The sequence below is a fragment of the Gobius niger genome, assembly GCF_951799975.1.
Source record: "Gobius niger genome assembly, chromosome: 19".
Taxonomy (NCBI): Eukaryota; Metazoa; Chordata; class Actinopteri; order Gobiiformes; family Gobiidae; genus Gobius; species Gobius niger.
In genome coordinates, this window is record NC_136870.1 from 12,624,919 (window position 1) to 12,645,876 (window position 20,958).

Below are 20,958 nucleotides of genomic sequence, written 5' to 3' on the forward strand. Positions count from 1 at the left end.
TGCAGTCGTCGCTTGGATGTAAATGACTGAACAGTGTTTCTTTAACTGTAATTATTTTGTTTCAGATGAAAGCAAAGAAAAAAAAATCCCTTGTTGAACCGAAAATGCCAACAAGGTGAGTGCTCAGATGTGCAAAGTTGTTGTAAAACAAACCATAAACTGTTAAAAGTTAAAATGAATTGCTGTCCGATAACAGATCTGGATGTGGACTATACTGCAAGGAGAAAATGGCAGAAATAAAGGGGGAAGTGAAAAATCAGAACCCACAGCTCTTTGCTAAATTCAGCCGCCAGTATAAGAGTCTCTCCAAACAAGAGAAGGAACGATATCAGGCAGAAATAGACAACAACTTCAGGATATATAAAGAACAGCTCCAAAAATGGTTTAAGGTATAACGTAAAGCACCTCTTCAGTGTATAGTGTGACATGTGTAGTAATATTTGTTATTGTTTTTGTCCTGTAGATGTTGACGCCTGCACAACAGCTGGAATATTGTGAGCAAAACCCATGTGTAAGATGCAGTTTTATCTGTGAAAAAAAAAGAAAATCCTTAATTGTGCTGGATATCTTAACATATCATTTCATCCACAGAAATTAAAGTACCTTCCAAGTAAACTGCCAGCATCTCGTCATAGAACATCAGTAAGTCAAAGACTCCATGCAAGTTCAACAATTGCTTAAACTTATTATTGTAGCTTACTGTGAATGTGCGCATACTTGCCAACTTTAGTATGGTTGTATTTTCCTTGGGTATACTCTTCTTATCATAAAACAAAAGGACTAAAATGATCCTTCTCACACAAACGCATATCCTTCAACTTCAAAGCATCTGGTACTTTAGGGTCATGGTGCTGTTGACTGCCGGTTCATAAGTTATGTAACTATGATCATGATGCTCAATCGGGAATGAGAAGAAAATACAGAGTTTGACAGCGACACAAAGCGATGGAATAAATGGGTCGCTTGCAAGTGCCCGAACATCTATCAATCCAACACATTGTAGTGTCAGAATGCTTTAATTTCAACGATAACTCCTGTATTTTACCTTTTAAAATGTAGTATTTCTGTCTAGTTTATCATGTTCCTTCTTTCCTTCTTTTAAAGGTGCATTTTGTGACTTTTTATGCAGGAAAAAAAAGTTTGATATTTATTTGTATTTGACCTTGTAATGACCCAGTGGCTGTAAGAGTGGTCAGCATGGCGCCTTTACTTTCCATCACAGTGGTCTCTCGGACGCTCCAGGATCAATTGTTAGGAAAGTTTTCAATGCGGACGGGCCCTCTCACCAGAAAACATACTAAACAATTGGTCCTGGAGTGTTGCAGAGGGCACTGTGATGGAAAGTAAAGGCCCCATGCTGACCACTCCTACAGCCGCTGGGTCGCTACAAGGTCAAATAGGCATTAATCTCAACTTTTTTTTTTCCATAAAAAGTTACAAAAGAAACATTATTCTGCAGGAACATTACTATTCTTTGACGAAAATCCGGTTCTCCCCAATGAAACACATTGTTTAAACTCCAGCAGCAGTGACAGGGACAGTGTCTGTGTCAAACAGTTACTGCAAATCTTAAAAGCAAACGGCCGCCGCGTAATCCAAATGCTGTACTTTTCTACCTAGTTTGTGAACTTGTTCACCAGCAATGGTAATAAAGGCTATTATGGTTTTAACACAGAGGGCGCCACAAAGGCAGGATTTAAACAAATATGCACTAACATGTAGACAACACTATTAGATAACCATCTATACAACTCATCTGCAAAAAGAAGTTGATTTTGGGGTTAGTTGCTCTTTAGCACTGAAATGTTTTTTTGTTTTTGGTTTTGTTGTCATTTACAGTTTATTATTTTTCTGCAAGGTACATAAATCAAAACAAAATGCAACAATCACTAATAAAACAAATAGAATTAGTCACAGTATCAAAATTTGTACTGAAAGTACTGAAATCTGGCACAATAGACGCAATGAAGGATCTAGATCACAAAATGAAATGTCTGCAAAGGTTTGGAACCTTTAGCATTCCTTTAACCTCATACCCTCCGGCATAACTGAGCGCGTTTTCACCAGTTGCGACAAAAACGTGAAGAAAAAGAAAAGTGTCAAAAATGAAACAAAGTAATGATGTGACAAAAAATTATGAAAATGCAACAAAAAAGTAGCAAAAATGCACTGAAAAAGAACATGGAAAAATATCAGTTTAAATGAGTTTTGTAGGTCTTGGCTTTCAAATGAGGCGTTACTCTGGCCTATAGATTGTAAGCTCCAGTCAAGAAGCTTCTAGGTCTGAGTTGAGGCGGGTGGCAGGAGGTTCAGATGCCCATGTAATAAATCAAAGTGCTTTGTTGTAGGATTCAGAGGATGAAGATTTGGAGGACAGCAGCAGTGACGACGATTTGTCAGTTATTGAGGTTGGCAAACTTTCTGCTGTGTTTTCTTTCTGTGTCAGGCTCGACACTGCTAACCTGAGAGCCATCAAATCACAGACATGTTTTCCTTTGCAGATAGACAATGCGGTTGAAGAGGAGGACGACGAAATGTTTGATCTTTTTTAAGAAGTAATCACCATGGCTGATGATACGACAGGCGGATTGCTGTGTATACTCGCTTATCGAAATGGGTCTAATGATTGACATGTTTGTTGTTTTTTGTCATGAAAATAAAATGCCATTGTAATAGCATAATAAAAAACTTGGATTGGATTAAAATGTGTCCTTTTTAGTTTTCCTACAGGCCTACCACAAACACAAATCTACAGGACTTGTTATGCTCAGTGAACCTGTGCACATTTCTGTAGCTGCGGATGAATGTTGATTTGTCCCAAGTGCAACATTGCCACACTTGGTGCCGGGTGTTGCTGAAGTTTGCGGTGCAGCAGAGGAAGTGCGGCCGGAGTCGATCGATTACTACTGTCTGATTTCTGATGTAAAGATGGACGCCTGTGGGAATGGGTAAATAAGCACAACGAGACATTTGCGTGGCTGAGATTTCGGTTTTCATCAAATTGGGTTCTGTGAATGAAACGTGTGTGTAGTTTGGTTTGAGTGGTAGTTTTGGGTGAGGAGTGAGAGACGCACCACCGCAGTGCAGCAGCGGCGGCGGCGGCGGCGGCAGCGGGACGAGCCCGGAGTGCAGTCCCTTTCTTCAAAGTCTCAATCTGCTACAAATGTGTCTCTTCTTAGGCCGACGCCGGTAAGCGTGTTCTCGGTTTGATTTGTAACTCATTATCTGAAGGAATCTTGAAAGTGTGAAGCCGCCTCGAGGCGCCCCCTGGCTCAGATTCAGCCTATTCATAGCAAGGCTCTTTGTTTTCTTCAAGGTTTGGCTAAGCTACTTTGATGTGACCGATTATGCTTTGTGATCAATGAGATTATTGATATAAAATAGACTTTATTGTTAGGGTGTTACATCTCAATCGCACCAGGCAAAGTAATTGTGTTTGTTTCATTTGTAGGATGGACTAATTGTGGGGAGTCACTCCCCGGTACCGATCAACGTGTTGTAAGTTGCAGCATCCTTAGACGTTTTCTTCAGCCTGGACGTTGTGCTGATGTTCACTGTGTGTCTATTTGCCGCAGACCTGTTTTGACCGATGTTTGCTGCGCTACAGCATGACCACAGCAGCCTCGGCTCATCTGCTACTTCTGTCAAATGAAAATGGAGGAGGTTTCGGTGTCCAGCCTGGACAACAGCAAGCTGGAGGTAAAACTAATACACTGGCAGATGCTACAGGGGCTGGGCCAGTCTTACACCTACAGGCAAAACCTGAGATATCATTTCTTCACTGCATGTTCCCTGTCCCCCCTCTAGGGCCTAGCTCAGGACATCCTGTCTGACCTGGTGGAGGATGCCTGTCTAGGTCTTTGTTTTGAGGTACACAGGGCAGTCAAACAGGGCTATTTTTTCCTGGATGACACAGACCAAGAAAGCATGCGGGACTTTGGTATTGACTTTGCACATTGGCAGGAGGAGACTGGAGTTTAATAAGACATTAAACTTTGTTATTGCTTGCAGAAATTGTGGACCAACCGGGCCTGGATGTGTTTGGCCAGGTGTTCAATCAGTGGAAGAACAAAGAATGTGTTTGTCCAAACTGTAATCGCAGCATTGCTGCCTCCAGGTTTGCTCCTCACCTGGAGAAGTGTCTTGGAATGGGACGCAACAGCAGCCGTATAGCCAATCGCAGGTAGGAAGGCAACCTACTTTCAATTCTTACATGACAGCCTTGTTTAATGCAACACAAATACACCACAGATGACAGAATGTGAACTAACCAGTTGCCCAATTTGCTCTCAAATGAATGCACATTGCTCAGTAAACACAAACAAAGAACAGAAGAATCAAACACAAACCAAAAACTCTCAAACAATGCCTGATGTATCGTTCCATTTGGCATGTGATGTGAAGTGATTTTCATTATAAAACGATAACCCTTATCACAGAATTGTCACTGGAAACAACAACAACACCACCACCACCACCACCACCACCACAACAACAAACAACAATAAGTCTGAGAGTGATCAAGAGGACAATGACGATGTCAATGACAACGACTGGTCCTATGGGGCTGAAAAGAAAGGTAGTGTTTTAGTTCTTCCTTTAACAGCCTCCAAGTATCACACGACTTACTTTAAACACAACACTTTCCTCTTTTTTCAGCAAAGAAAAGAAAGCCTGAAAAGGTATGAACACGTCAAATGAGTCAAATGGTTGAAGTCAACTTGAACATTGTGGCTCAGGTGGTTGAGTGGGAGTAATAATCAGTACATACTGTTGTTGTGTCTTTGAGCAACGCACAAACCAGGCCCGGATCTACAGGAGTGCATTCAGGGTTCATTGTAGCCTCATTTCAAAATGTTTGTACCAATGTATTTTAATGACAAGCCTCTCTATCTGCACCCTTCTGAAACTCTGATCCGTTTGTTGTGGAGCTGGCGCTGGCACAGATCCTGCCTTTAGTCAGACTGGTGTGTGAGCGATGGGTTGGAGAAGGGTCTGTGTGGATGGAGATCAGCAGCTGCACTTCTCTCAGTATTAGTAATTATCAGTGATGGACAAAGTACTTTTTTACATACTGTAGGTAAAAGTTCAGATACAGAACAAAACAGTATCACATTGAAGTTCTACTTCAGTAAAAGTCCGATTTAGACTTTTCACAGCAAAAATAACCATATTTTAACCAAAATAAAAATACTTTTACTTTTAATCCATAAAAAAAGTCATATAGATTAAAATAAAGTTAACATTTAATATTACAAAATGTACTAAAGTAAAATAGCTACTTAGAAAACTGAAAAATTCATTTGAGAAGTAGTTTTACTTCGTTACATTCTGTCACTGGTTATTACTAGTTACTAAAATAATGATTTTTTTTATTTTCAGAATCCAAACTCGCCCAGAAGATCAAAATCTTTCAAGCATAAGAGCAGTAAGTTCGGACTGACATTTACAATGATATCCATAATATTGATCAAATACAGAATCTTGAAGACTTACTTCACCTGTTACTCTAATCTACAGTGAATGTAATTGTGACCTGACCTGCTTTTGATCTGCTGCTTTAGGTATAATGGGCCCTAGACGTCGGCTGGAGAATCAGGAAAGTCCTTGTATGCTAATGAAAGACGAGGCATTCCCACAGTAACACGACAGCAAAACCATGCCACACACACAAGAAGACCGTAACACTTCTGCCTTGACTCTTTCTGTTGTAAAATGCAAGGACATTTCTGTTGTTTGGGTCTTCTATGGTGTTTACCGATTAGCAAAAACAGCCAGTCCTTTTACTTGACAGTACTTGAACCAGTTTTCACAAATATTTCTTTTTCTTTTGAAATTATTTGCTGGAGTCCAAAGTATGAACATTTCTATGCTTTCTTTTTTTTTTTAAACTGCACAAACATGTCCAGTGGCCAAGCAGAGGTAATTAACTTTCAACATTATGCATAATAGAGACGAGTCGAGCATCATGGTTTAGGCTACTGTTGCATCCAGAGAGTGAAAAACAAAACAAAAAAGAATCTATGTAACTTAATGTGTCACATTATTGGACAATCATGACAAACTGGTTGTCTTTCATATTTGCAGTTCTCAGTATGCTTGTGTGAGACCTGAGTAACCTCTTGAGAAAAGTAAATGAAGTTGTCAGCAGTTTATAAATCCTTTTATTTTATAGCATTCAATAACTCATGTGTTTACATTGTAAAGGCCTATATCTTTGGTGTGATGTGTAAATATTCAAATAGTCGAAAATGCTGCTATCATGAGTATATTTCATCTGTTCAGCGTAATAAATGATTTCTTACCAGTCCAAACGTCTTGCTCTGTCAAGTCTATGGCTGAGATCAACACAGTCCTACCGCAAGAGGGCGCTGTTCCGTCAATGATCGAGCCTTTATAGATCTCAACCACGCAGCCTTGGATTAACAATTTAATCTAATATGAGATTTGTGAAGGAGGTGTCGGGAAGGAGACCCAAACTTGTGACCTCAGATAATGACTGTATTTAGAACTGGTTCCAAATCTTCAATCTCCCCAGGTTGTCCGGTTAGAACAATAAGAAACAATGGATTCACTCATTTGCCACTCTTTATTGACTGAATTGGTGATTCATGTGATTCATGGATCATGGTTGATGTTCATGTTCATGTGGTTCATGGTTTCTATAAACACAAATAAATGAATAATGAGTGATGATATTGTGATAACAATAAAAGAATGCAATACTAGGAAATATGAATAGTTACTTTCAGTCTAAATAATAAATTATCTAAAGTATAAATGACATAAATAAGAGATGGCTGAACTACATTCAAAGAAGAACTACATTCAAAGAAGCATTAAAAACAAACAGTGATAACTAATCCAAACTACAAAACCGGAATATAATTAGAGAAACAGAGACAGTTAACTTTGGCTGGATGCTGGCGCATGGCTGGGATGCATGCGCATAACACGTGAATCACGTGAGTAGAGAGAGTGGTGCGCGTAACACGTGCACCACGTGATTAGAGTGAGGCCTGCGCGTAACGCGCGCTCATGAGAAAACACGATGAAACTATAAAACACAACTAGACTACGAAATATGATGAATACTATTACAAACAATACACAGGCAATATAGGACATGACTTACTTTCTAATGGACGCATGAACACATAATTGAAGAATAGATGAGGTTTTCACGGAATTGCGGGAGGGAGGATGGAGCGTGTGTTCCCGAGGGATGATACCTGCGCACTGACTTGACTGAAAGTTGGGACGGGGGATACCAACTCCTGATTGGTGGAGAGACAAGGGGGAGGTGAATGGTGATTGGTTGCTAGGCCGTTGCTGGGGCTCTTAATATAGATATGGGAATGGAAAGTGAAACTAGTAATAATACGAAATAGTACTTTGATAGCTACATTAATGACACAGAAAATTCAACATAAATCAGAACCTTGTTAACAGCCGCCCCCAACTTTGGGCAGCAAAGTTGAACACAAGTCAATCGGGAATGTCTTGAGGAAGTGCAGGTAGCTTGATGAGCTTAGCGACAGGTCTGGTGTAGGATTTGTCTTTGACCTGGACTTGAGCAGTGCGAATCCTACCGTCAACTCCAGGGAAAACGGCTGTGACCTTACCAACGAGCCACAAGGCACGCGGGAGCTGCTGGTCAACAACAAGAACAATGTCGTCAATACAGATGTCCTCTTGTTCCTGTTGCCACTTGGAGCGGCTCTGGAGGGATGGTAAGTAGTTCCTGATGAAATGGATCCAAAACTGGTCCGCTAAGACTTGGCAATGTCGCCATCTGCGGCGACTGAGGAGCTCTGTACCTGAGTACACAACTTGAGGAGTGGATGGATCTGGCCGCCCCATCAGCAACACATTTGGAGTGATTGGATCTGGGTCTGCCACATCGGAAGAGGTGTAGCCGAGGGGCTTGGAGTTGATGATGCTCTCCACTTCAGTAAGGATGGTTCGGAGGACCTCCTCGGTGACCGTTTGCGATCCCAGTATGGCATGCAGCGCTGATTTTATGGTGCGGATTTCTCGCTCCCAGGAACCCCCAAAATGAGGTGCACTAGGTGGATTGAAGCGGAAATGGATTTGCTGGCTGGCGAGTTGTGACTGCAGAGCGGGGGCAAGGGAGTTGAAGGCCTCTAGAAGTTCTGAGCTGCCACCTTTGAAGTTTGTGCCTTGATCAGACAGCAATTCGTGAGGCTTTCCCCGTCTAGAGATGAAACGACGTAGACTCATGAGGAACGAGTCAGTGTCCATGCTGGCCAGCAGATCTAGGTACACTGCATGTGTGGTGAGGCATTTGAATATTATACCCCATCGCTTCTCATTGCGCCTCCCTATCTTGATGAGGAAGGGACCAAAGCAGTCCATTCCAGTTGAGTAGAAGGCTGGATGGTGTAACCTTAAACTGGAAGGTGGGAGGTCGGCCATTTTGGGAATGATGGGTTGGCTGCGCCACTTGCGGCACTCTGGACAGTGGTGTTGGTGCTTGCGGACAGCCTCTCGGCCCCGTAAGATCCAGAATCTTCTGCGCAGCTCAGCAAAGACTCTCTCAGGGCCTGGATGAGCTAGCTTGCTGTCGTAATCTGCAATGATCAGCTTTGTGATGGGATGATGAGAGTCTAGGACAAAGGGATGCAAAGTGTCTGAACTGAGGGATTCACAGCGTCTTAGTCGGCCCCCGACGCGGATTAACTGAGTCTCTGGGTCATATTCTGGGGCCAAAGTGATGAGCCTACTGCTGGATGGAATGGGCTTTTGGGAGGAGATGAGAGCGAACTCCTCTGGAAAACAGTTGCTTTGCACTTGTCTGATGAGAGAGAGTTCAGCTTGTCTGAAGGACTCAGCTGTGGGTTTAGAGTCTGGGGCCGCCCCGTGACATGCTAGAACTGTGGCTTCCAGTAGTTCTTGGAAGCTGTTAAACTGGCTCACGTCAGGCAAAGGTGGATGAGGAGGAGCGGAGATGAGGCCACAGAACTTGGCTTTTCGCAGCTCGGCTGAATCAACAGGGCCGGTGATGTCTGGACAGGAAGGCCATGTTGACTCACTGTCGTGAAGGAAGGCGGGTCCGGATCTCCAGCGGCTGTGACTCTGGATCTGTGAGAGGGTCAGTCCACGAGTTATATCATCAGCAGGATTCTCACTGGAGTGGACATAGCGCCATGAGCTGCTCTCGGTTAACTCCTGGATATCTGCAACTCTGGCACCGACGAACACCTTGTAGCGGCAGGAAGGAGACAGCAACCAAGCTAGCACGGTGGTGGAGTCGGTCCAGTAGGTGATGGATGAGATGGGAATGGTGAGCTCTCGTTTCAGGACTGCACCAAGCTGGGCTCCGACGTGGGCAGCGCAGAGTTCCAGCCTCGGGATGGACTGCTGGCGGACTGGAGCCACACGGGAGCGGGCCGCGAGGAACGCCACCTGGACATCACCATCTGCGCTGACGGTACGTAGGTAGGCGACCGACCCATAGGCCCTCTCTGATGCATCTGAGAAGACGTGGATGCTCTGGGAGGCAGCTGGGAGGTCGGTATCTGAGTGAACATAACAACGATTAACCGTAACATTAGGAAGTAACGGAAGTTCACTCACCCACGCTTGCCACAGTTTGAGCAGATCCTCGGGAAGATTAGGATCGTCCCAGTCCCGTTTCTTTCCCCAGAGGCTCTGCACCAGGATTTTGGCTCGAGTGGTGTAGGGAATGAGCAGCCCCAGGGGGTCATATTGTTGGGCTAGGACTCTGTAGATGTTGCGCATTGTGGGCTCAGGTTGCTCTGTGTGGCGAAGGCGATAGGTGAGAGTGTCTGTTCTGCAGTGCCAATGCAGACCAAGGGTCCGTTCTGGTGGATCTGCACCCTCCATTGACAGCCACAGATCTCTGCTCTCGGATGTGAGTTCTGGTGGCAGGTGGCTGATGATGTCTGGCACGTTGGTGGCCCATTGACGCAGCTCAAAGCCACCCGATTGGAGCAGAGTCTGAAGTTTGTGGACGAGCTGCTTTGCTTCTGAGATGGATGAGAAGCTTTGAAGAAGATTGTCCACATAAAAACAGTTCTCGACTGACAACCGAGTGTCTTCATCAGGGCTGCTGTGGTCAATAACATGCTTTTGGAGGGCAAAGGTCGCGCAGCAGGGACTGCAGGTGGTGCCGAAAGGGAGCACCTGCCACTGGTAGATGTCGGGCTTGTTGCTGCGGTTCATGTCCCTCCAGAGGAAGCGGAGGAAGGGCTGATCCTCAGACAGGAGGCGGACCTGATGAAACATGCCCTTGATGTCGCTGCTCACCGCTGTGGGATACTGCCTGAAACGGAGCAGAACACCGAGGAGACTGGAGCCTAGGGTTGGCCCTGGAAGGAGATGTTCATTCAAGCTGGTGGTTTGGAAGGTGAATGAGCAGTTGAAAACGATGCGGTCCTTGCCATTGTGATGGACCATGTGATGTGGGATGTACCAGGATTGTCTGCTCTGATCTTCAGGTGATGTGAGCTTCCTGATGTAGCCTGAGTCTGCCAGCTTCTTGATTTCCTGGCTGTATGATGCAGCCTTGACTGGGTCTTTGGTGAGACGACTCTCTGTGCCTCGTAGGTGACTCAGGACAGCTTCCTTTGGGGCACTGAGCGGAGGAAGACCTTCCTTCCACAGCAGAGGGGTGGCATATCTCTGGACGTCATCAATATTAACTCTGACTGTCTTCTCCTCCAGCAGTTTGACAGCTGCATTATCCTGTTTGGACCTGGTGATGAGCTTCTCGTTACGATAAGGAAGAATGTCCATCTGCCATAATCTGGACACATGACTGAGAAGGTCAGTAGAGGAAGGAGGAGTGTTGATGAGGAGACACTGAGGGGTGGAGGTCTGGTGCAGCAGGACTTTGGCAGGACCTTGTAGAGTCCAGCCAAGACGAGTCTTCAACGCTGCAGGGCCCCCTGGTGGACCTAGGTGTACAGGCTCAACTGGAGAGAGAAGATGAGGGTAGTCTGACCCGATGAGGAGAAGTGGCTGCGCTTGGTTGATTGAATGTAGCGGGAGGCCTCTGAGGTGGCGGTACGTTCTCTGCAGGGCCTCGACTGGATGGGAGTGTTTGGAAAGACCAAGCTCTGCCGCGGTGAAGGCTTTGTGAATGCGAAACCGTTTCTGAGGATGGGCAGATGAAGATATAGAGAATGACACTGACTTTCCTGACACAGTTTTCACATCTTGATGGATAGTTCTGAGCGCCAAGTCTTCACTCTGTCCCTTGAGATGCAGCTCTTGAGCAGCACTGTGAAGCAAGATCGTGCGCTCGGAGCCGTCATCGAGGATGGCGTAAGTCTCTAGCTTGTGTTTGCCATTGTGGAGAAGAACTTTGACCATCTTAAGCAATACACAGCTAGTCCTGAGATCTGGATCGAGGTAGTAGGTAGCTGGTTGTCCAGTCTCTGTGACTGAACGTGCTGATTTGCTTGCAGGAGTGTTGACCTCATGCAGTATGTCAAGGTGAGTCTGATTACACTGCTGACACTTAGCCTTGAGGTAGCATTGAGCAGCGAGGTGATTTCTGCCACATCTCCAGCAGCGCTTCCCAGTTTTGATCCATGACACTCTCTGATCAGTGGAAAACTTCTTAAACTCTGGACACTGATTGAAGTAATGCTGGATGTCATCACAAAAGGGGCAATACTTTTTAGGTTTCTCAAGTTTGGCGCTGTTCGGTTGAACTTGTGACGAAGATGACTTAGGAGCAGGATCAGAGCCGAGCAAAACTGTAGTAGAGCGTGCACTAGACTTCTGTGACTTGTGCTTGAAAGCTTTCTGGCGTTCATCTTGTGGAGGCCGGGAATGGTAAGGCTGGTAGTCCTCATCCTGAACACGGACCTCATATTCGAGCCAATCAGAGAAGTGCACCAAGGTTGGTATCGGAGTGCGGATGGGGTCTATGTAGCGCTTGAACTGTGCTCTGAGTTCATGCGGCAACTTGGACAGAAGTCGTGAGGTGTGTGACCCGCAGTCCAGCTCAGTCTTGCCCTCCTTGCCCAGTTGATCTAACATGCCGACCAGAGCTCTGACTTTGAGGCCGAAGAGGCGAAAGCTTCGACTGTCCCCACTTCTGATTGGAGGCTCGGCCAGGACTTCGTTGATGCGCTGCAGGGCTAGTTTGTGAGGTTGCCCATACATTTCAGTCAGTGATGCCATCGTCTTGGAGTAGGGAGTTGAACTATTGCTATAGGAGTCTGCAATGAGGAGCGCATCTTCGAGCTTGAGGTGGTCAACTAGTATTTGGTATTTGAATCGCTCAGTTGCGTCTCTGGGCAAGAGGTTGTCGAGCGCTATCTTGAGGCGGGCAAATTGACGTGGATCATCCTCTGTGAAACATGGAACGTCAGGCTTTGGCCCTCTGTATGTCGCCTCCACCGAAGGTGGGTTGTGAGGGAGAGTGTACGGCTCCACATACGCTGGAGTGGACTGAAACCCTACATCATATGACGGCAGATATGACACCGGTGGCGGTGGCGGCGGTAGCGGCATGTCAACTGGAGGTGGAGGAGGTAGAGGCGTGCTCCAGGGCGGAGGTGGTAAAGCGTCAGGCCAGGGTGGAAGATCATCCACTGGTGCTTGAAGATTGCGATTAGGAGTGGATGTTCTCTCAGGAGGATGATAAGGCACATATGAGGAGGCGCTGTCCTCAAACTGAACAGAATGCCTTGGATCGACGCGTTGAGGCTGAGGCGCTGTTCTCAGGGAGAGAGAATTGAGAAGGCTTTGCATATCTCGCCTGAGCTGGTTGTTGTCCTCTTTCATCTCCTGCAGAGCTGACATGACTGCTTCGGAGCTGAGGTTCTGAGGCGCAGGTACGAATTGAGCTGGAGTGATGATTGGAGCAGGAGGTGGAAGAGCTGCTCCCTCGGTGGAGTGGCCATGGAGTGTGAGAGGGGGAAGATTACGTGGCGGGAGAGTCACCAAGAAGTCGTCGAGGTAGCGAGGTCGACGGACATCACGGCGAGGTCGAGTGGGATCCATTGTAGAGCTGAGGAAACTGAAGATCCGGCTCGAAGGACCATGTGAAGGAGGTGTCGGGAAGGAGACCCAAACTTGTGACCTCAGATAATGACTGTATTTAGAACTGGTTCCAAATCTTCAATCTCCCCAGGTTGTCCGGTTAGAACAATAAGAAACAATGGATTCACTCATTTGCCACTCTTTATTGACTGAATTGGTGATTCATGTGATTCATGGATCATGGTTGATGTTCATGTTCATGTGGTTCATGGTTTCTATAAACACAAATAAATGAATAATGAGTGATGATATTGTGATAACAATAAAAGAATGCAATACTAGGAAATATGAATAGTTACTTTCAGTCTAAATAATAAATTATCTAAAGTATAAATGACATAAATAAGAGATGGCTGAACTACATTCAAAGAAGAACTACATTCAAAGAAGCATTAAAAACAAACAGTGATAACTAATCCAAACTACAAAACCGGAATATAATTAGAGAAACAGAGACAGTTAACTTTGGCTGGATGCTGGCGCATGGCTGGGATGCATGCGCATAACACGTGAATCACGTGAGTAGAGAGAGTGGTGCGCGTAACACGTGCACCACGTGATTAGAGTGAGGCCTGCGCGTAACGCGCGCTCATGAGAAAACACGATGAAACTATAAAACACAACTAGACTACGAAATATGATGAATACTATTACAAACAATACACAGGCAATATAGGACATGACTTACTTTCTAATGGACGCATGAACACATAATTGAAGAATAGATGAGGTTTTCACGGAATTGCGGGAGGGAGGATGGAGCGTGTGTTCCCGAGGGATGATACCTGCGCACTGACTTGACTGAAAGTTGGGACGGGGGATACCAACTCCTGATTGGTGGAGAGACAAGGGGGAGGTGAATGGTGATTGGTTGCTAGGCCGTTGCTGGGGCTCTTAATATAGATATGGGAATGGAAAGTGAAACTAGTAATAATACGAAATAGTACTTTGATAGCTACATTAATGACACAGAAAATTCAACATAAATCAGAACCTTGTTAACAAGATTGTTTGAACTTTATGGCAAAGAACTGTCCCGAGGTTTGGTGTCGTACCGAGTAGTTATGCACAAATACAACTTGGCACTTTATTTGTGTCCACTTCATGACCTTTTCAAGTGTTTCTTTAAACAACACTCTCCTGTAGTATCAGATAAAGTTACGGCTCTGGTTTATGACTGTGGATTGAAACGCTGAGATGTCATAATAAAGGCGACAATTCGTTGCTGCCTCAAATAGGAGGCGTTTGTAAAAGGGAAACGACCCCGGAACTTGCACTGAGCTAACACCAGCTAGCTTTTTGTGTTGACAGTGTGGCTGCTGTCAAACCAGGACCTGCCTTCGCTCTCACGGCGCTACATTTCGGTTTATGTCCGAACAACGCGCGGACGTGTGGCCTGTTTATTTCAGAGTTTTCAAAGTTTTCCCCCTGACTGCCGGACCACATGTGGAGCTGAAACATGGCATCAAGAGGCTTCTCGGGTCCGCAGATGAACCCGAGCCTGAATCCCATGAGTGTGGGGCATGCAGCGGGGGTGAGGATGCCCCAAGCCCCCGCGGGATACCCACGGAGCATGAACACCGCAGCCCCGTACCCACAGGTAGTGAACATCTGTGAACATCTGCAGTTATACTATTTCAAACTTCATCAAGTTGCTTTGCTACTTTGTAACTTCCGCATTTTATGTCGTGTCAAACTTTGTTTGGTTATTTTATTGACTGTTGTTTATATTGTAATGCACATTTATTTATTTATTACAAATAAAGTTGATTATTTTTATGGATGATCCAAAAGATGGTCACGTGGTTGACCTTAAGCGATCTGTCAGTTAACTGAAAACAAAAGTTTATCTGCGCCATCTGTCAGCGCTGAGTGGACATGCATTATCCCAGTATGACACCATCTGTAGAGTCAGGTCGCACTATGTTCTTGTTCACATGAGCAAGCGCAGCATTAGGCTGGAGTTATGGAGTTTACTGCTGTATGGAAGGCATCCTGTCCTTAAATTAAACAATAAGCACTCTATGTTCTTACTATTATGTAAATCAGTGAACACTCATTCTCGACTCCATTCATCTCTTTGGTTGATAATGAATAAGAATTATGTTGTGATCTGTTTTATGGGATTCTCTGGCAGATTTGTGAGACTAATTTCTATAAATTTTACGGATAACTAAGTCTTAACTCATCGGATGCGTTAAGTTATATGTTTCAGTCCAGACTGTTTAAGCTTTTTCTTTTTTTAATGTATGACGAACTGTAAACCTTATTTTTCTCATGTTTTGCCCAGCGCTCAGGGATGCCACCAAGTAGAATCGGGGGCCCCATGGGCTCGATCGGGGGTCAACTCCCGGGTCCTTCTTATGTGGGTGGGAACATGCCATTGCGTCCTGGAATGGGGCCCCTAACTATGGACTCTAGAAAGCGTTTTCTACATCATCAGCATCAGCAACAGCATGATTCTGTGGGAGGTCTGAGGAGAGGAGGGTAAGCTCTAAACAAAAGTGTGAGAGTGAATTAGCGGACTGTGTGGAAGGGCATTAGATCATACTAACAATCATCTGTGGTACATGTCTAATTACTGTAACTCATTTTCAAAGTAGGTGGCAGAAAACATGTGACATACTGTATGAGTCAGATTTAATATACACGGTTTAAGTAGATCAACAAATGCTTAATTTTATTCTGTGTTTTTTTTATATAGATTTTTGAAAAAAAATGTTTCAACCATTCATGTGACTGCATGGACAAACACGAGGACAGAGCAATCTCATGACCATGTTTTCAAAGCAAACGCTGATTTGCAGCTATTTTTGAGTGTGCTGTAACTTTCTGTTAGTACAGTCATAAATGTAGCACATTGTGATACAGGGAAGTATTCAGGAGAGTTGGTTTTCAAATGGAGTTATTTGAATGGCTTGTAATTGGATTTAGACATGATTAGAGCAAAGTGCATAATTCACTTACAGGGACACAATGTCTTTACTTTGAGCAGTAGCATAAAGAGGCTCGATGTGATTTAAAGTAATTGAGTAATACACTGTAAGTGATTCCAGTTGCAAACCAAGACGCCATACAAAATCAACAAAACAACAACATGTTTAACCACATGATGTTGAGAGAACAATCAGCACAAAATCAGACCTGTTTGAAAGTTGTACTTGTTGACAAAAACAAACTCAAATGAGAAATCTGCTGCGATACCAGGGGCATCCACTACAGTAGCATCATGCGCCACCATTGACAGTAGATTTTTGACAGTTTGAGGGTGTTTGTGGGTAATTTTATTTTTAATTTTCTATTCCTTTTTAAATTATCTTTATGGATATCGATTATAGAATATCATACTTGTATTGCTCTCTGCTATCCTTTTCTGCAAATCACCTGTTTCTGAATATTATTGTCTTGACAAAGTCTTGATAATGCTACAATTGTTAAATGCTATGCTGTATGAAGGTAGACATGGAATAAAAGGTGTGCATTACTTCACAGGGTGAAAAAACGCAAGATGGCTGACAAGGTTCTCCCTCAGAGGGTAAGCAGCACAATAGCTGCAGAACTACCAGAATCATGTCATTTTTCTATTCTTTCCATTCCGTTCTTACACTGTGATGTGGTGGTGATTATTTTAGATTAGAGATCTTGTTCCTGAGTCCCAGGCTTACATGGATCTGCTGGCCTTTGAAAGGAAACTGGACCAAACTATTGCCAGAAAACGAATGGAGATTCAAGAGGCCATAAAGAAACCCATCATGGTAATGCGATGAATGACTGTTCAACTTGAACTTTTGCAACATTTTCTGTTCAGTATTATGAGTGATGTTTTTGTCAGATAAGTAATTGATTTTCATGAACAGCAAAAGCGCAAACTCAGGATCTACATTTCAAACACATACACTCCCTGTAAGCCTGAAGGCGAAGAAGCAGAGAAAGTGTCCTCTTGGGAGCTCCGAGTAGAAGGGAAACTTCTGGATGAAGTAAGTAATGTACGTAAAAATACACAAACATAGACACATATTACAACACTTTACAGTCCTTTGACCGTACTGCTTGTTTTTTTATCAAACCTAACCACATAATCAGCACATTGTAGAGATTTCACTGAAACTCTATAGAACTGTTGGATGTTGTGATGTTAACTGAAACACAGCTATGGTTCAGTTTAGCCTCACTGCCCCTTGCGCTTTCGACCTCACAGTCACTTGGCTTTACTTCGTCTTGTGTGTCAAAGCATGCAACCAGATGTGTGTTTACAGCTCTCCCCTCTTCTCCCCAAAAACCCTTGCACAAGCCTATGCCTTCCTTTTGAAATGAGGAATTGAAACCACTGGCCATTGCATACCAAGAGTAGACATGCCTGCCCTCCCTCCATTACATGTATTTCATCTCATTGTGGCGTTTGGGGCCACGTGAAGGAGAACTCATTTTTCTATTGCATCGTTCGTTCAGACATGCGTGGGACGGTCGCATGGCGAACAGAAAAACTGTAGTGTGTGTGAGAGGAGCGGGAAGGCTCATATTGTGCAAACTCCCAGGATTTAGGGAAGGGTGGGGTGCAACAGCCCTTTCTAGTCGTCTACAGTTAAGCACACCTCCCCCAGTGTGGTCATGTTTAAACAATGCGTTAACAGAGAACATGACACTAGCGCATTTCTTTCTCCTTCATGTCGTGTTTCTTTGGTTAATGGGGCTTTTCTACCCTCTTTATGGTCTGCCCTTTTTTCAGGTTCAGGTTTACAGTTCACTTCAAAAGTTTATTGTACTACAGTGACCGGTGAAGGATCAATAGTGTCTGAACATTTAGACATGAACATGCACTTGTTTCATTTAATATGGCCTTTGTTTTTTTTTGTTTTCAGCCAGGTAAACAGAAGAGGAAGTTCTCATCCTTCTTCAAGAGTCTGGTGATTGAGCTTGATAAAGAGCTCTATGGACCTGACAATCACTTAGTGGAGGTATGAGATTAATATACTTGTGATGTGACCAGGCCATATATCTCACCAGAACGCTGCAGCTGCACTTTCCAGTTCAGCTGCAATCGCTGAAGTTTTGGAAGCAGTCCTTCATTTCTTTGAAAAGGGAGATTATCAAGTCTTTTGGTTCGGCCTGGAAAACATCACAAGCAATCCAAGCGTTCAAAAAAAAAAAAAACGAGTTTAACTTTCTGCACCACATTTGAACAAAACCAGATTCTTGACTAAAATTTGATCTTTTTGTTGTTTCTTTCAGTGGCACAGGATGCCAACAACTCAGGAAACAGATGGTTTTCAGGTCAAACGTCCCGGTGATGTGAATGTCAAGTGCACTCTTCTCCTTATGCTTGACCACCAGGTTTGCTACAGAACTTTATTCACTACTAAACTTAAAGCCAAACAGCGTAACATTTGACCCAATAAATAGAATAAAATACAAGTATGTATTTTATTACAGATGTTTCTACAGTTGAAACATACTAAAAAGACCAAACAAACGTGAGCTGTTCACCTCTCCTAAGACCTGACATGTAACTTAACAGGGTGTGGGGACTAAAGGCAGCCAAATTTTAAATTTAAATAGGTTAGGTCCTCATCCATATCCATTCTTTGATTACCCACTGCAGAAATAGCATTTCCTGTGTGAGCTGGTCAGGAGCATGTTTTGTTTCACTGGCAACTGTAGAATCCAAAATGTCACGCAGTGTGCCTTTAAATCACCAGAATTACTGAATATTTGCATAATATCATATACATTTAACCTTCTAAAACTGTTTCAGCCCCCTCAGTACAAACTGGATCCCCGCCTGGCCCGTCTGCTGGGTGTACACACACAGACACGAGCCAGCATCATGCAGGCTCTTTGGCTCTATATCAAAAACAACAAGCTGCAGGACAGCCACGAGAAGGAGTACATCAACTGCAACCGCTATTTCAGACAGGTATTTGAATGACATAACATCTATTAAAAATGTAGAAAGCTATGGACTATTGATTTCTATGTGGATTAATGCCATTACAAATGTATTGCTCAGTAAGATGATGCTTGCTACATGTATTGCCAAGATATATCTTATGCAGCTAAAACGGTATTTGCTATACAGATCTTTGGTTGTCCTCGTATGAGGTTTTCTGAGATTCCTATGAAGCTTGCAGGCCTGTTGCAGCACCCAGATCCAATCATTATCAACCACATGATCAGGTACGAATGGTCATAAATCGTATGTAACATGCTTGTAGATTGTATAATAAACTGTCTTGGGTTTTGTCCTGCCTCTGAGCAGCGTGGACCCCACAGATCAGAAGAAGACTGCATGCTATGACATCGATGTGGAGGTGGACGACCCACTTAAGGGCCAGATGAACAGCTTTTTATCCTCCACCACCAACCAACAGGAGATCGCCGCTCTGGAGATAAAGGTACAGGCACGTATGCACTACAAACCATCAAATTATCATGAGGAACTCATCTCTATCATAATAATGAAGTATTGACCATTGTTCTCGTCCTGCAGATCCATGAGACGATAGAATATATAAACCAGTTAAAAACCGAGAGAGACTTCATGTTGAGTTTCAGCAATAATCCACAGGACTTCATCCAGGACTGGCTAAAGTCACAGAGCAGAGATCTCAAGGTATGAGTCTTATATTGTATCATCTACTTTTTTTTGGTCTTAGTTCAAGTGTCATCTTAAATTAACTTTGTTTTGTAGCTGATGACGGATGTAACAGGAAACCCTGAGGAGGAGAGGAGGGCAGAGTTTTATCAGGAAGCTTGGGTCCCAGAGGCTGTGGGCCGATATGTTTATACAAAAGTAAGAAATGTAATGAGAACTTGGCCTTCTAACTCAAGCAGTTAGAAAGTTGGTCTTTGAGCGTTGCTATTTTTCTCACACATGTTGGTTGCATGTTTATTTTAGGTGCAACAGAGACGACAGGAGTTGGAGCAGGTGTTGGGGATTCGCCTTACCTGAAGACCTAAAATTGTGTTACATGTGTTGGTTGATCATAAACCAAAGGGATTTTCAGGTTAAGAATCAATAAGCCATATGTTTAAATTCATACGGGGGTAACTGGTGTTTTTGTTTGTTCTTTAAACTTTTACATTTGGGACCAAAATGTAATTGTCCATGGGCAATAATTATTATTACTTGTTTTGTACTTACATTTTTTACAAATGACATAATTTTTTGTAAAATATTTTGTTAATGGTACTACTTACCTTGCCTAAATACTGGTGCTGTTCATGCTTATTTTTATATTTGGTTAACAGGCTATTATTGCTTTTTTTTTTTAAACCTGTTATTCATCTATGTTTCATTTCATTCTTTTGGACAGGGTTATTGTTTTTAAGTTGACCATTTAGGTAATGATCTTCTTATGATCTTGCTATGCTGAAAATGAACCACTTTTTGAATTATTCAGCAGAGTTCATGGCTATGTTTGTTCGAGTTATATCTTCCTTGTTTTAATAATGGCAGCAAAGTGTTTTACGGAGTTACTTACTAAATTCTTTTAAATTTTTATGTGGGAGCTTTCCAAATCAACATTGTTTTGCGTTTGTATTGCTGTTTTTTGTAATCTGTTTAGCTTGTTTGCAATGACAATCAAAGAGCCATATCATTTTTATGTCTGGAATATTTTTTACAATAAAGTGAACACATTTACTATTATTGTTCGCTGTACTTTTACTTTGAAAGATTTGGTTGACATGAAGAAGTAGTCTTGTGCAAAGGGGAAGACTGTTTTTTGAACTCCTCTACAAGTCACAGGGATGTTGCTCATGAGGGTTTGCAAGTTTGGGCTGGTCCATAAGTCTACACTGATAACACTGACTGTGTTACAACAGGTATATCAGGTCCTCACTGAACTGTTACTGCCACGCTTCTATGAGCCTGGCCGTGTTCAGTTGGAAGTGGACCTTATTTACAGAGTAGTA

At 43.4% G+C, this 20,958-nt stretch overlaps 3 protein-coding genes across 4 annotated transcripts; all 3 read left to right on the forward strand.

The window, feature by feature from the left end:
• Positions 1 to 80: 80 nt before the first annotated feature.
• Positions 81 to 2,620, forward strand: LOC306978833 (uncharacterized protein). The gene is made up of 6 exons (XM_079577515.1): positions 81 to 115; positions 197 to 389; positions 464 to 511; positions 592 to 642; positions 2,349 to 2,408; positions 2,502 to 2,620. The coding sequence occupies exons 1-6, from the start codon at positions 105 to 107 to the stop codon at positions 2,550 to 2,552; spliced, it is 414 nt and encodes a 137-aa protein (XP_079433641.1). The 5' UTR covers positions 81 to 104; the 3' UTR covers positions 2,553 to 2,620.
• Positions 2,621 to 2,814: 194 nt separating this feature from the next.
• On the forward strand, positions 2,815 to 4,703 carry atxn7l3b (ataxin 7 like 3b). Its single transcript, XM_079577553.1, has 8 exons — positions 2,815 to 2,948; positions 3,032 to 3,189; positions 3,452 to 3,498; positions 3,576 to 3,699; positions 3,808 to 3,940; positions 4,012 to 4,183; positions 4,440 to 4,579; positions 4,660 to 4,703. The coding sequence occupies exons 4-8, from the start codon at positions 3,649 to 3,651 to the stop codon at positions 4,686 to 4,688; spliced, it is 525 nt and encodes a 174-aa protein (XP_079433679.1). The 5' UTR covers positions 2,815 to 2,948; positions 3,032 to 3,189; positions 3,452 to 3,498; positions 3,576 to 3,648; the 3' UTR covers positions 4,689 to 4,703.
• Positions 4,704 to 14,328: 9,625 nt separating this feature from the next.
• smarcd2 (SWI/SNF related BAF chromatin remodeling complex subunit D2) lies at positions 14,329 to 20,532 on the forward strand. 2 transcript variants are annotated; one of them, XM_079577593.1, is made up of 13 exons: positions 14,329 to 14,644; positions 15,335 to 15,531; positions 16,537 to 16,579; positions 16,677 to 16,799; positions 16,902 to 17,021; positions 17,904 to 17,999; positions 18,274 to 18,375; positions 18,797 to 18,958; positions 19,121 to 19,218; positions 19,301 to 19,442; positions 19,532 to 19,654; positions 19,733 to 19,834; positions 19,940 to 20,532. In XM_079577593.1, the coding sequence occupies exons 1-13, from the start codon at positions 14,504 to 14,506 to the stop codon at positions 19,991 to 19,993; spliced, it is 1,503 nt and encodes a 500-aa protein (XP_079433719.1). In that variant the 5' UTR covers positions 14,329 to 14,503; the 3' UTR covers positions 19,994 to 20,532. The 2 variants fall into 2 exon arrangements, with proteins under 2 accessions (XP_079433719.1, XP_079433720.1); XM_079577594.1 differs by having other exon boundaries at positions 14,330 to 14,644; positions 19,301 to 19,436; positions 19,940 to 20,530.
• The last annotated feature ends 426 nt before the right edge of the window (positions 20,533 to 20,958 follow it).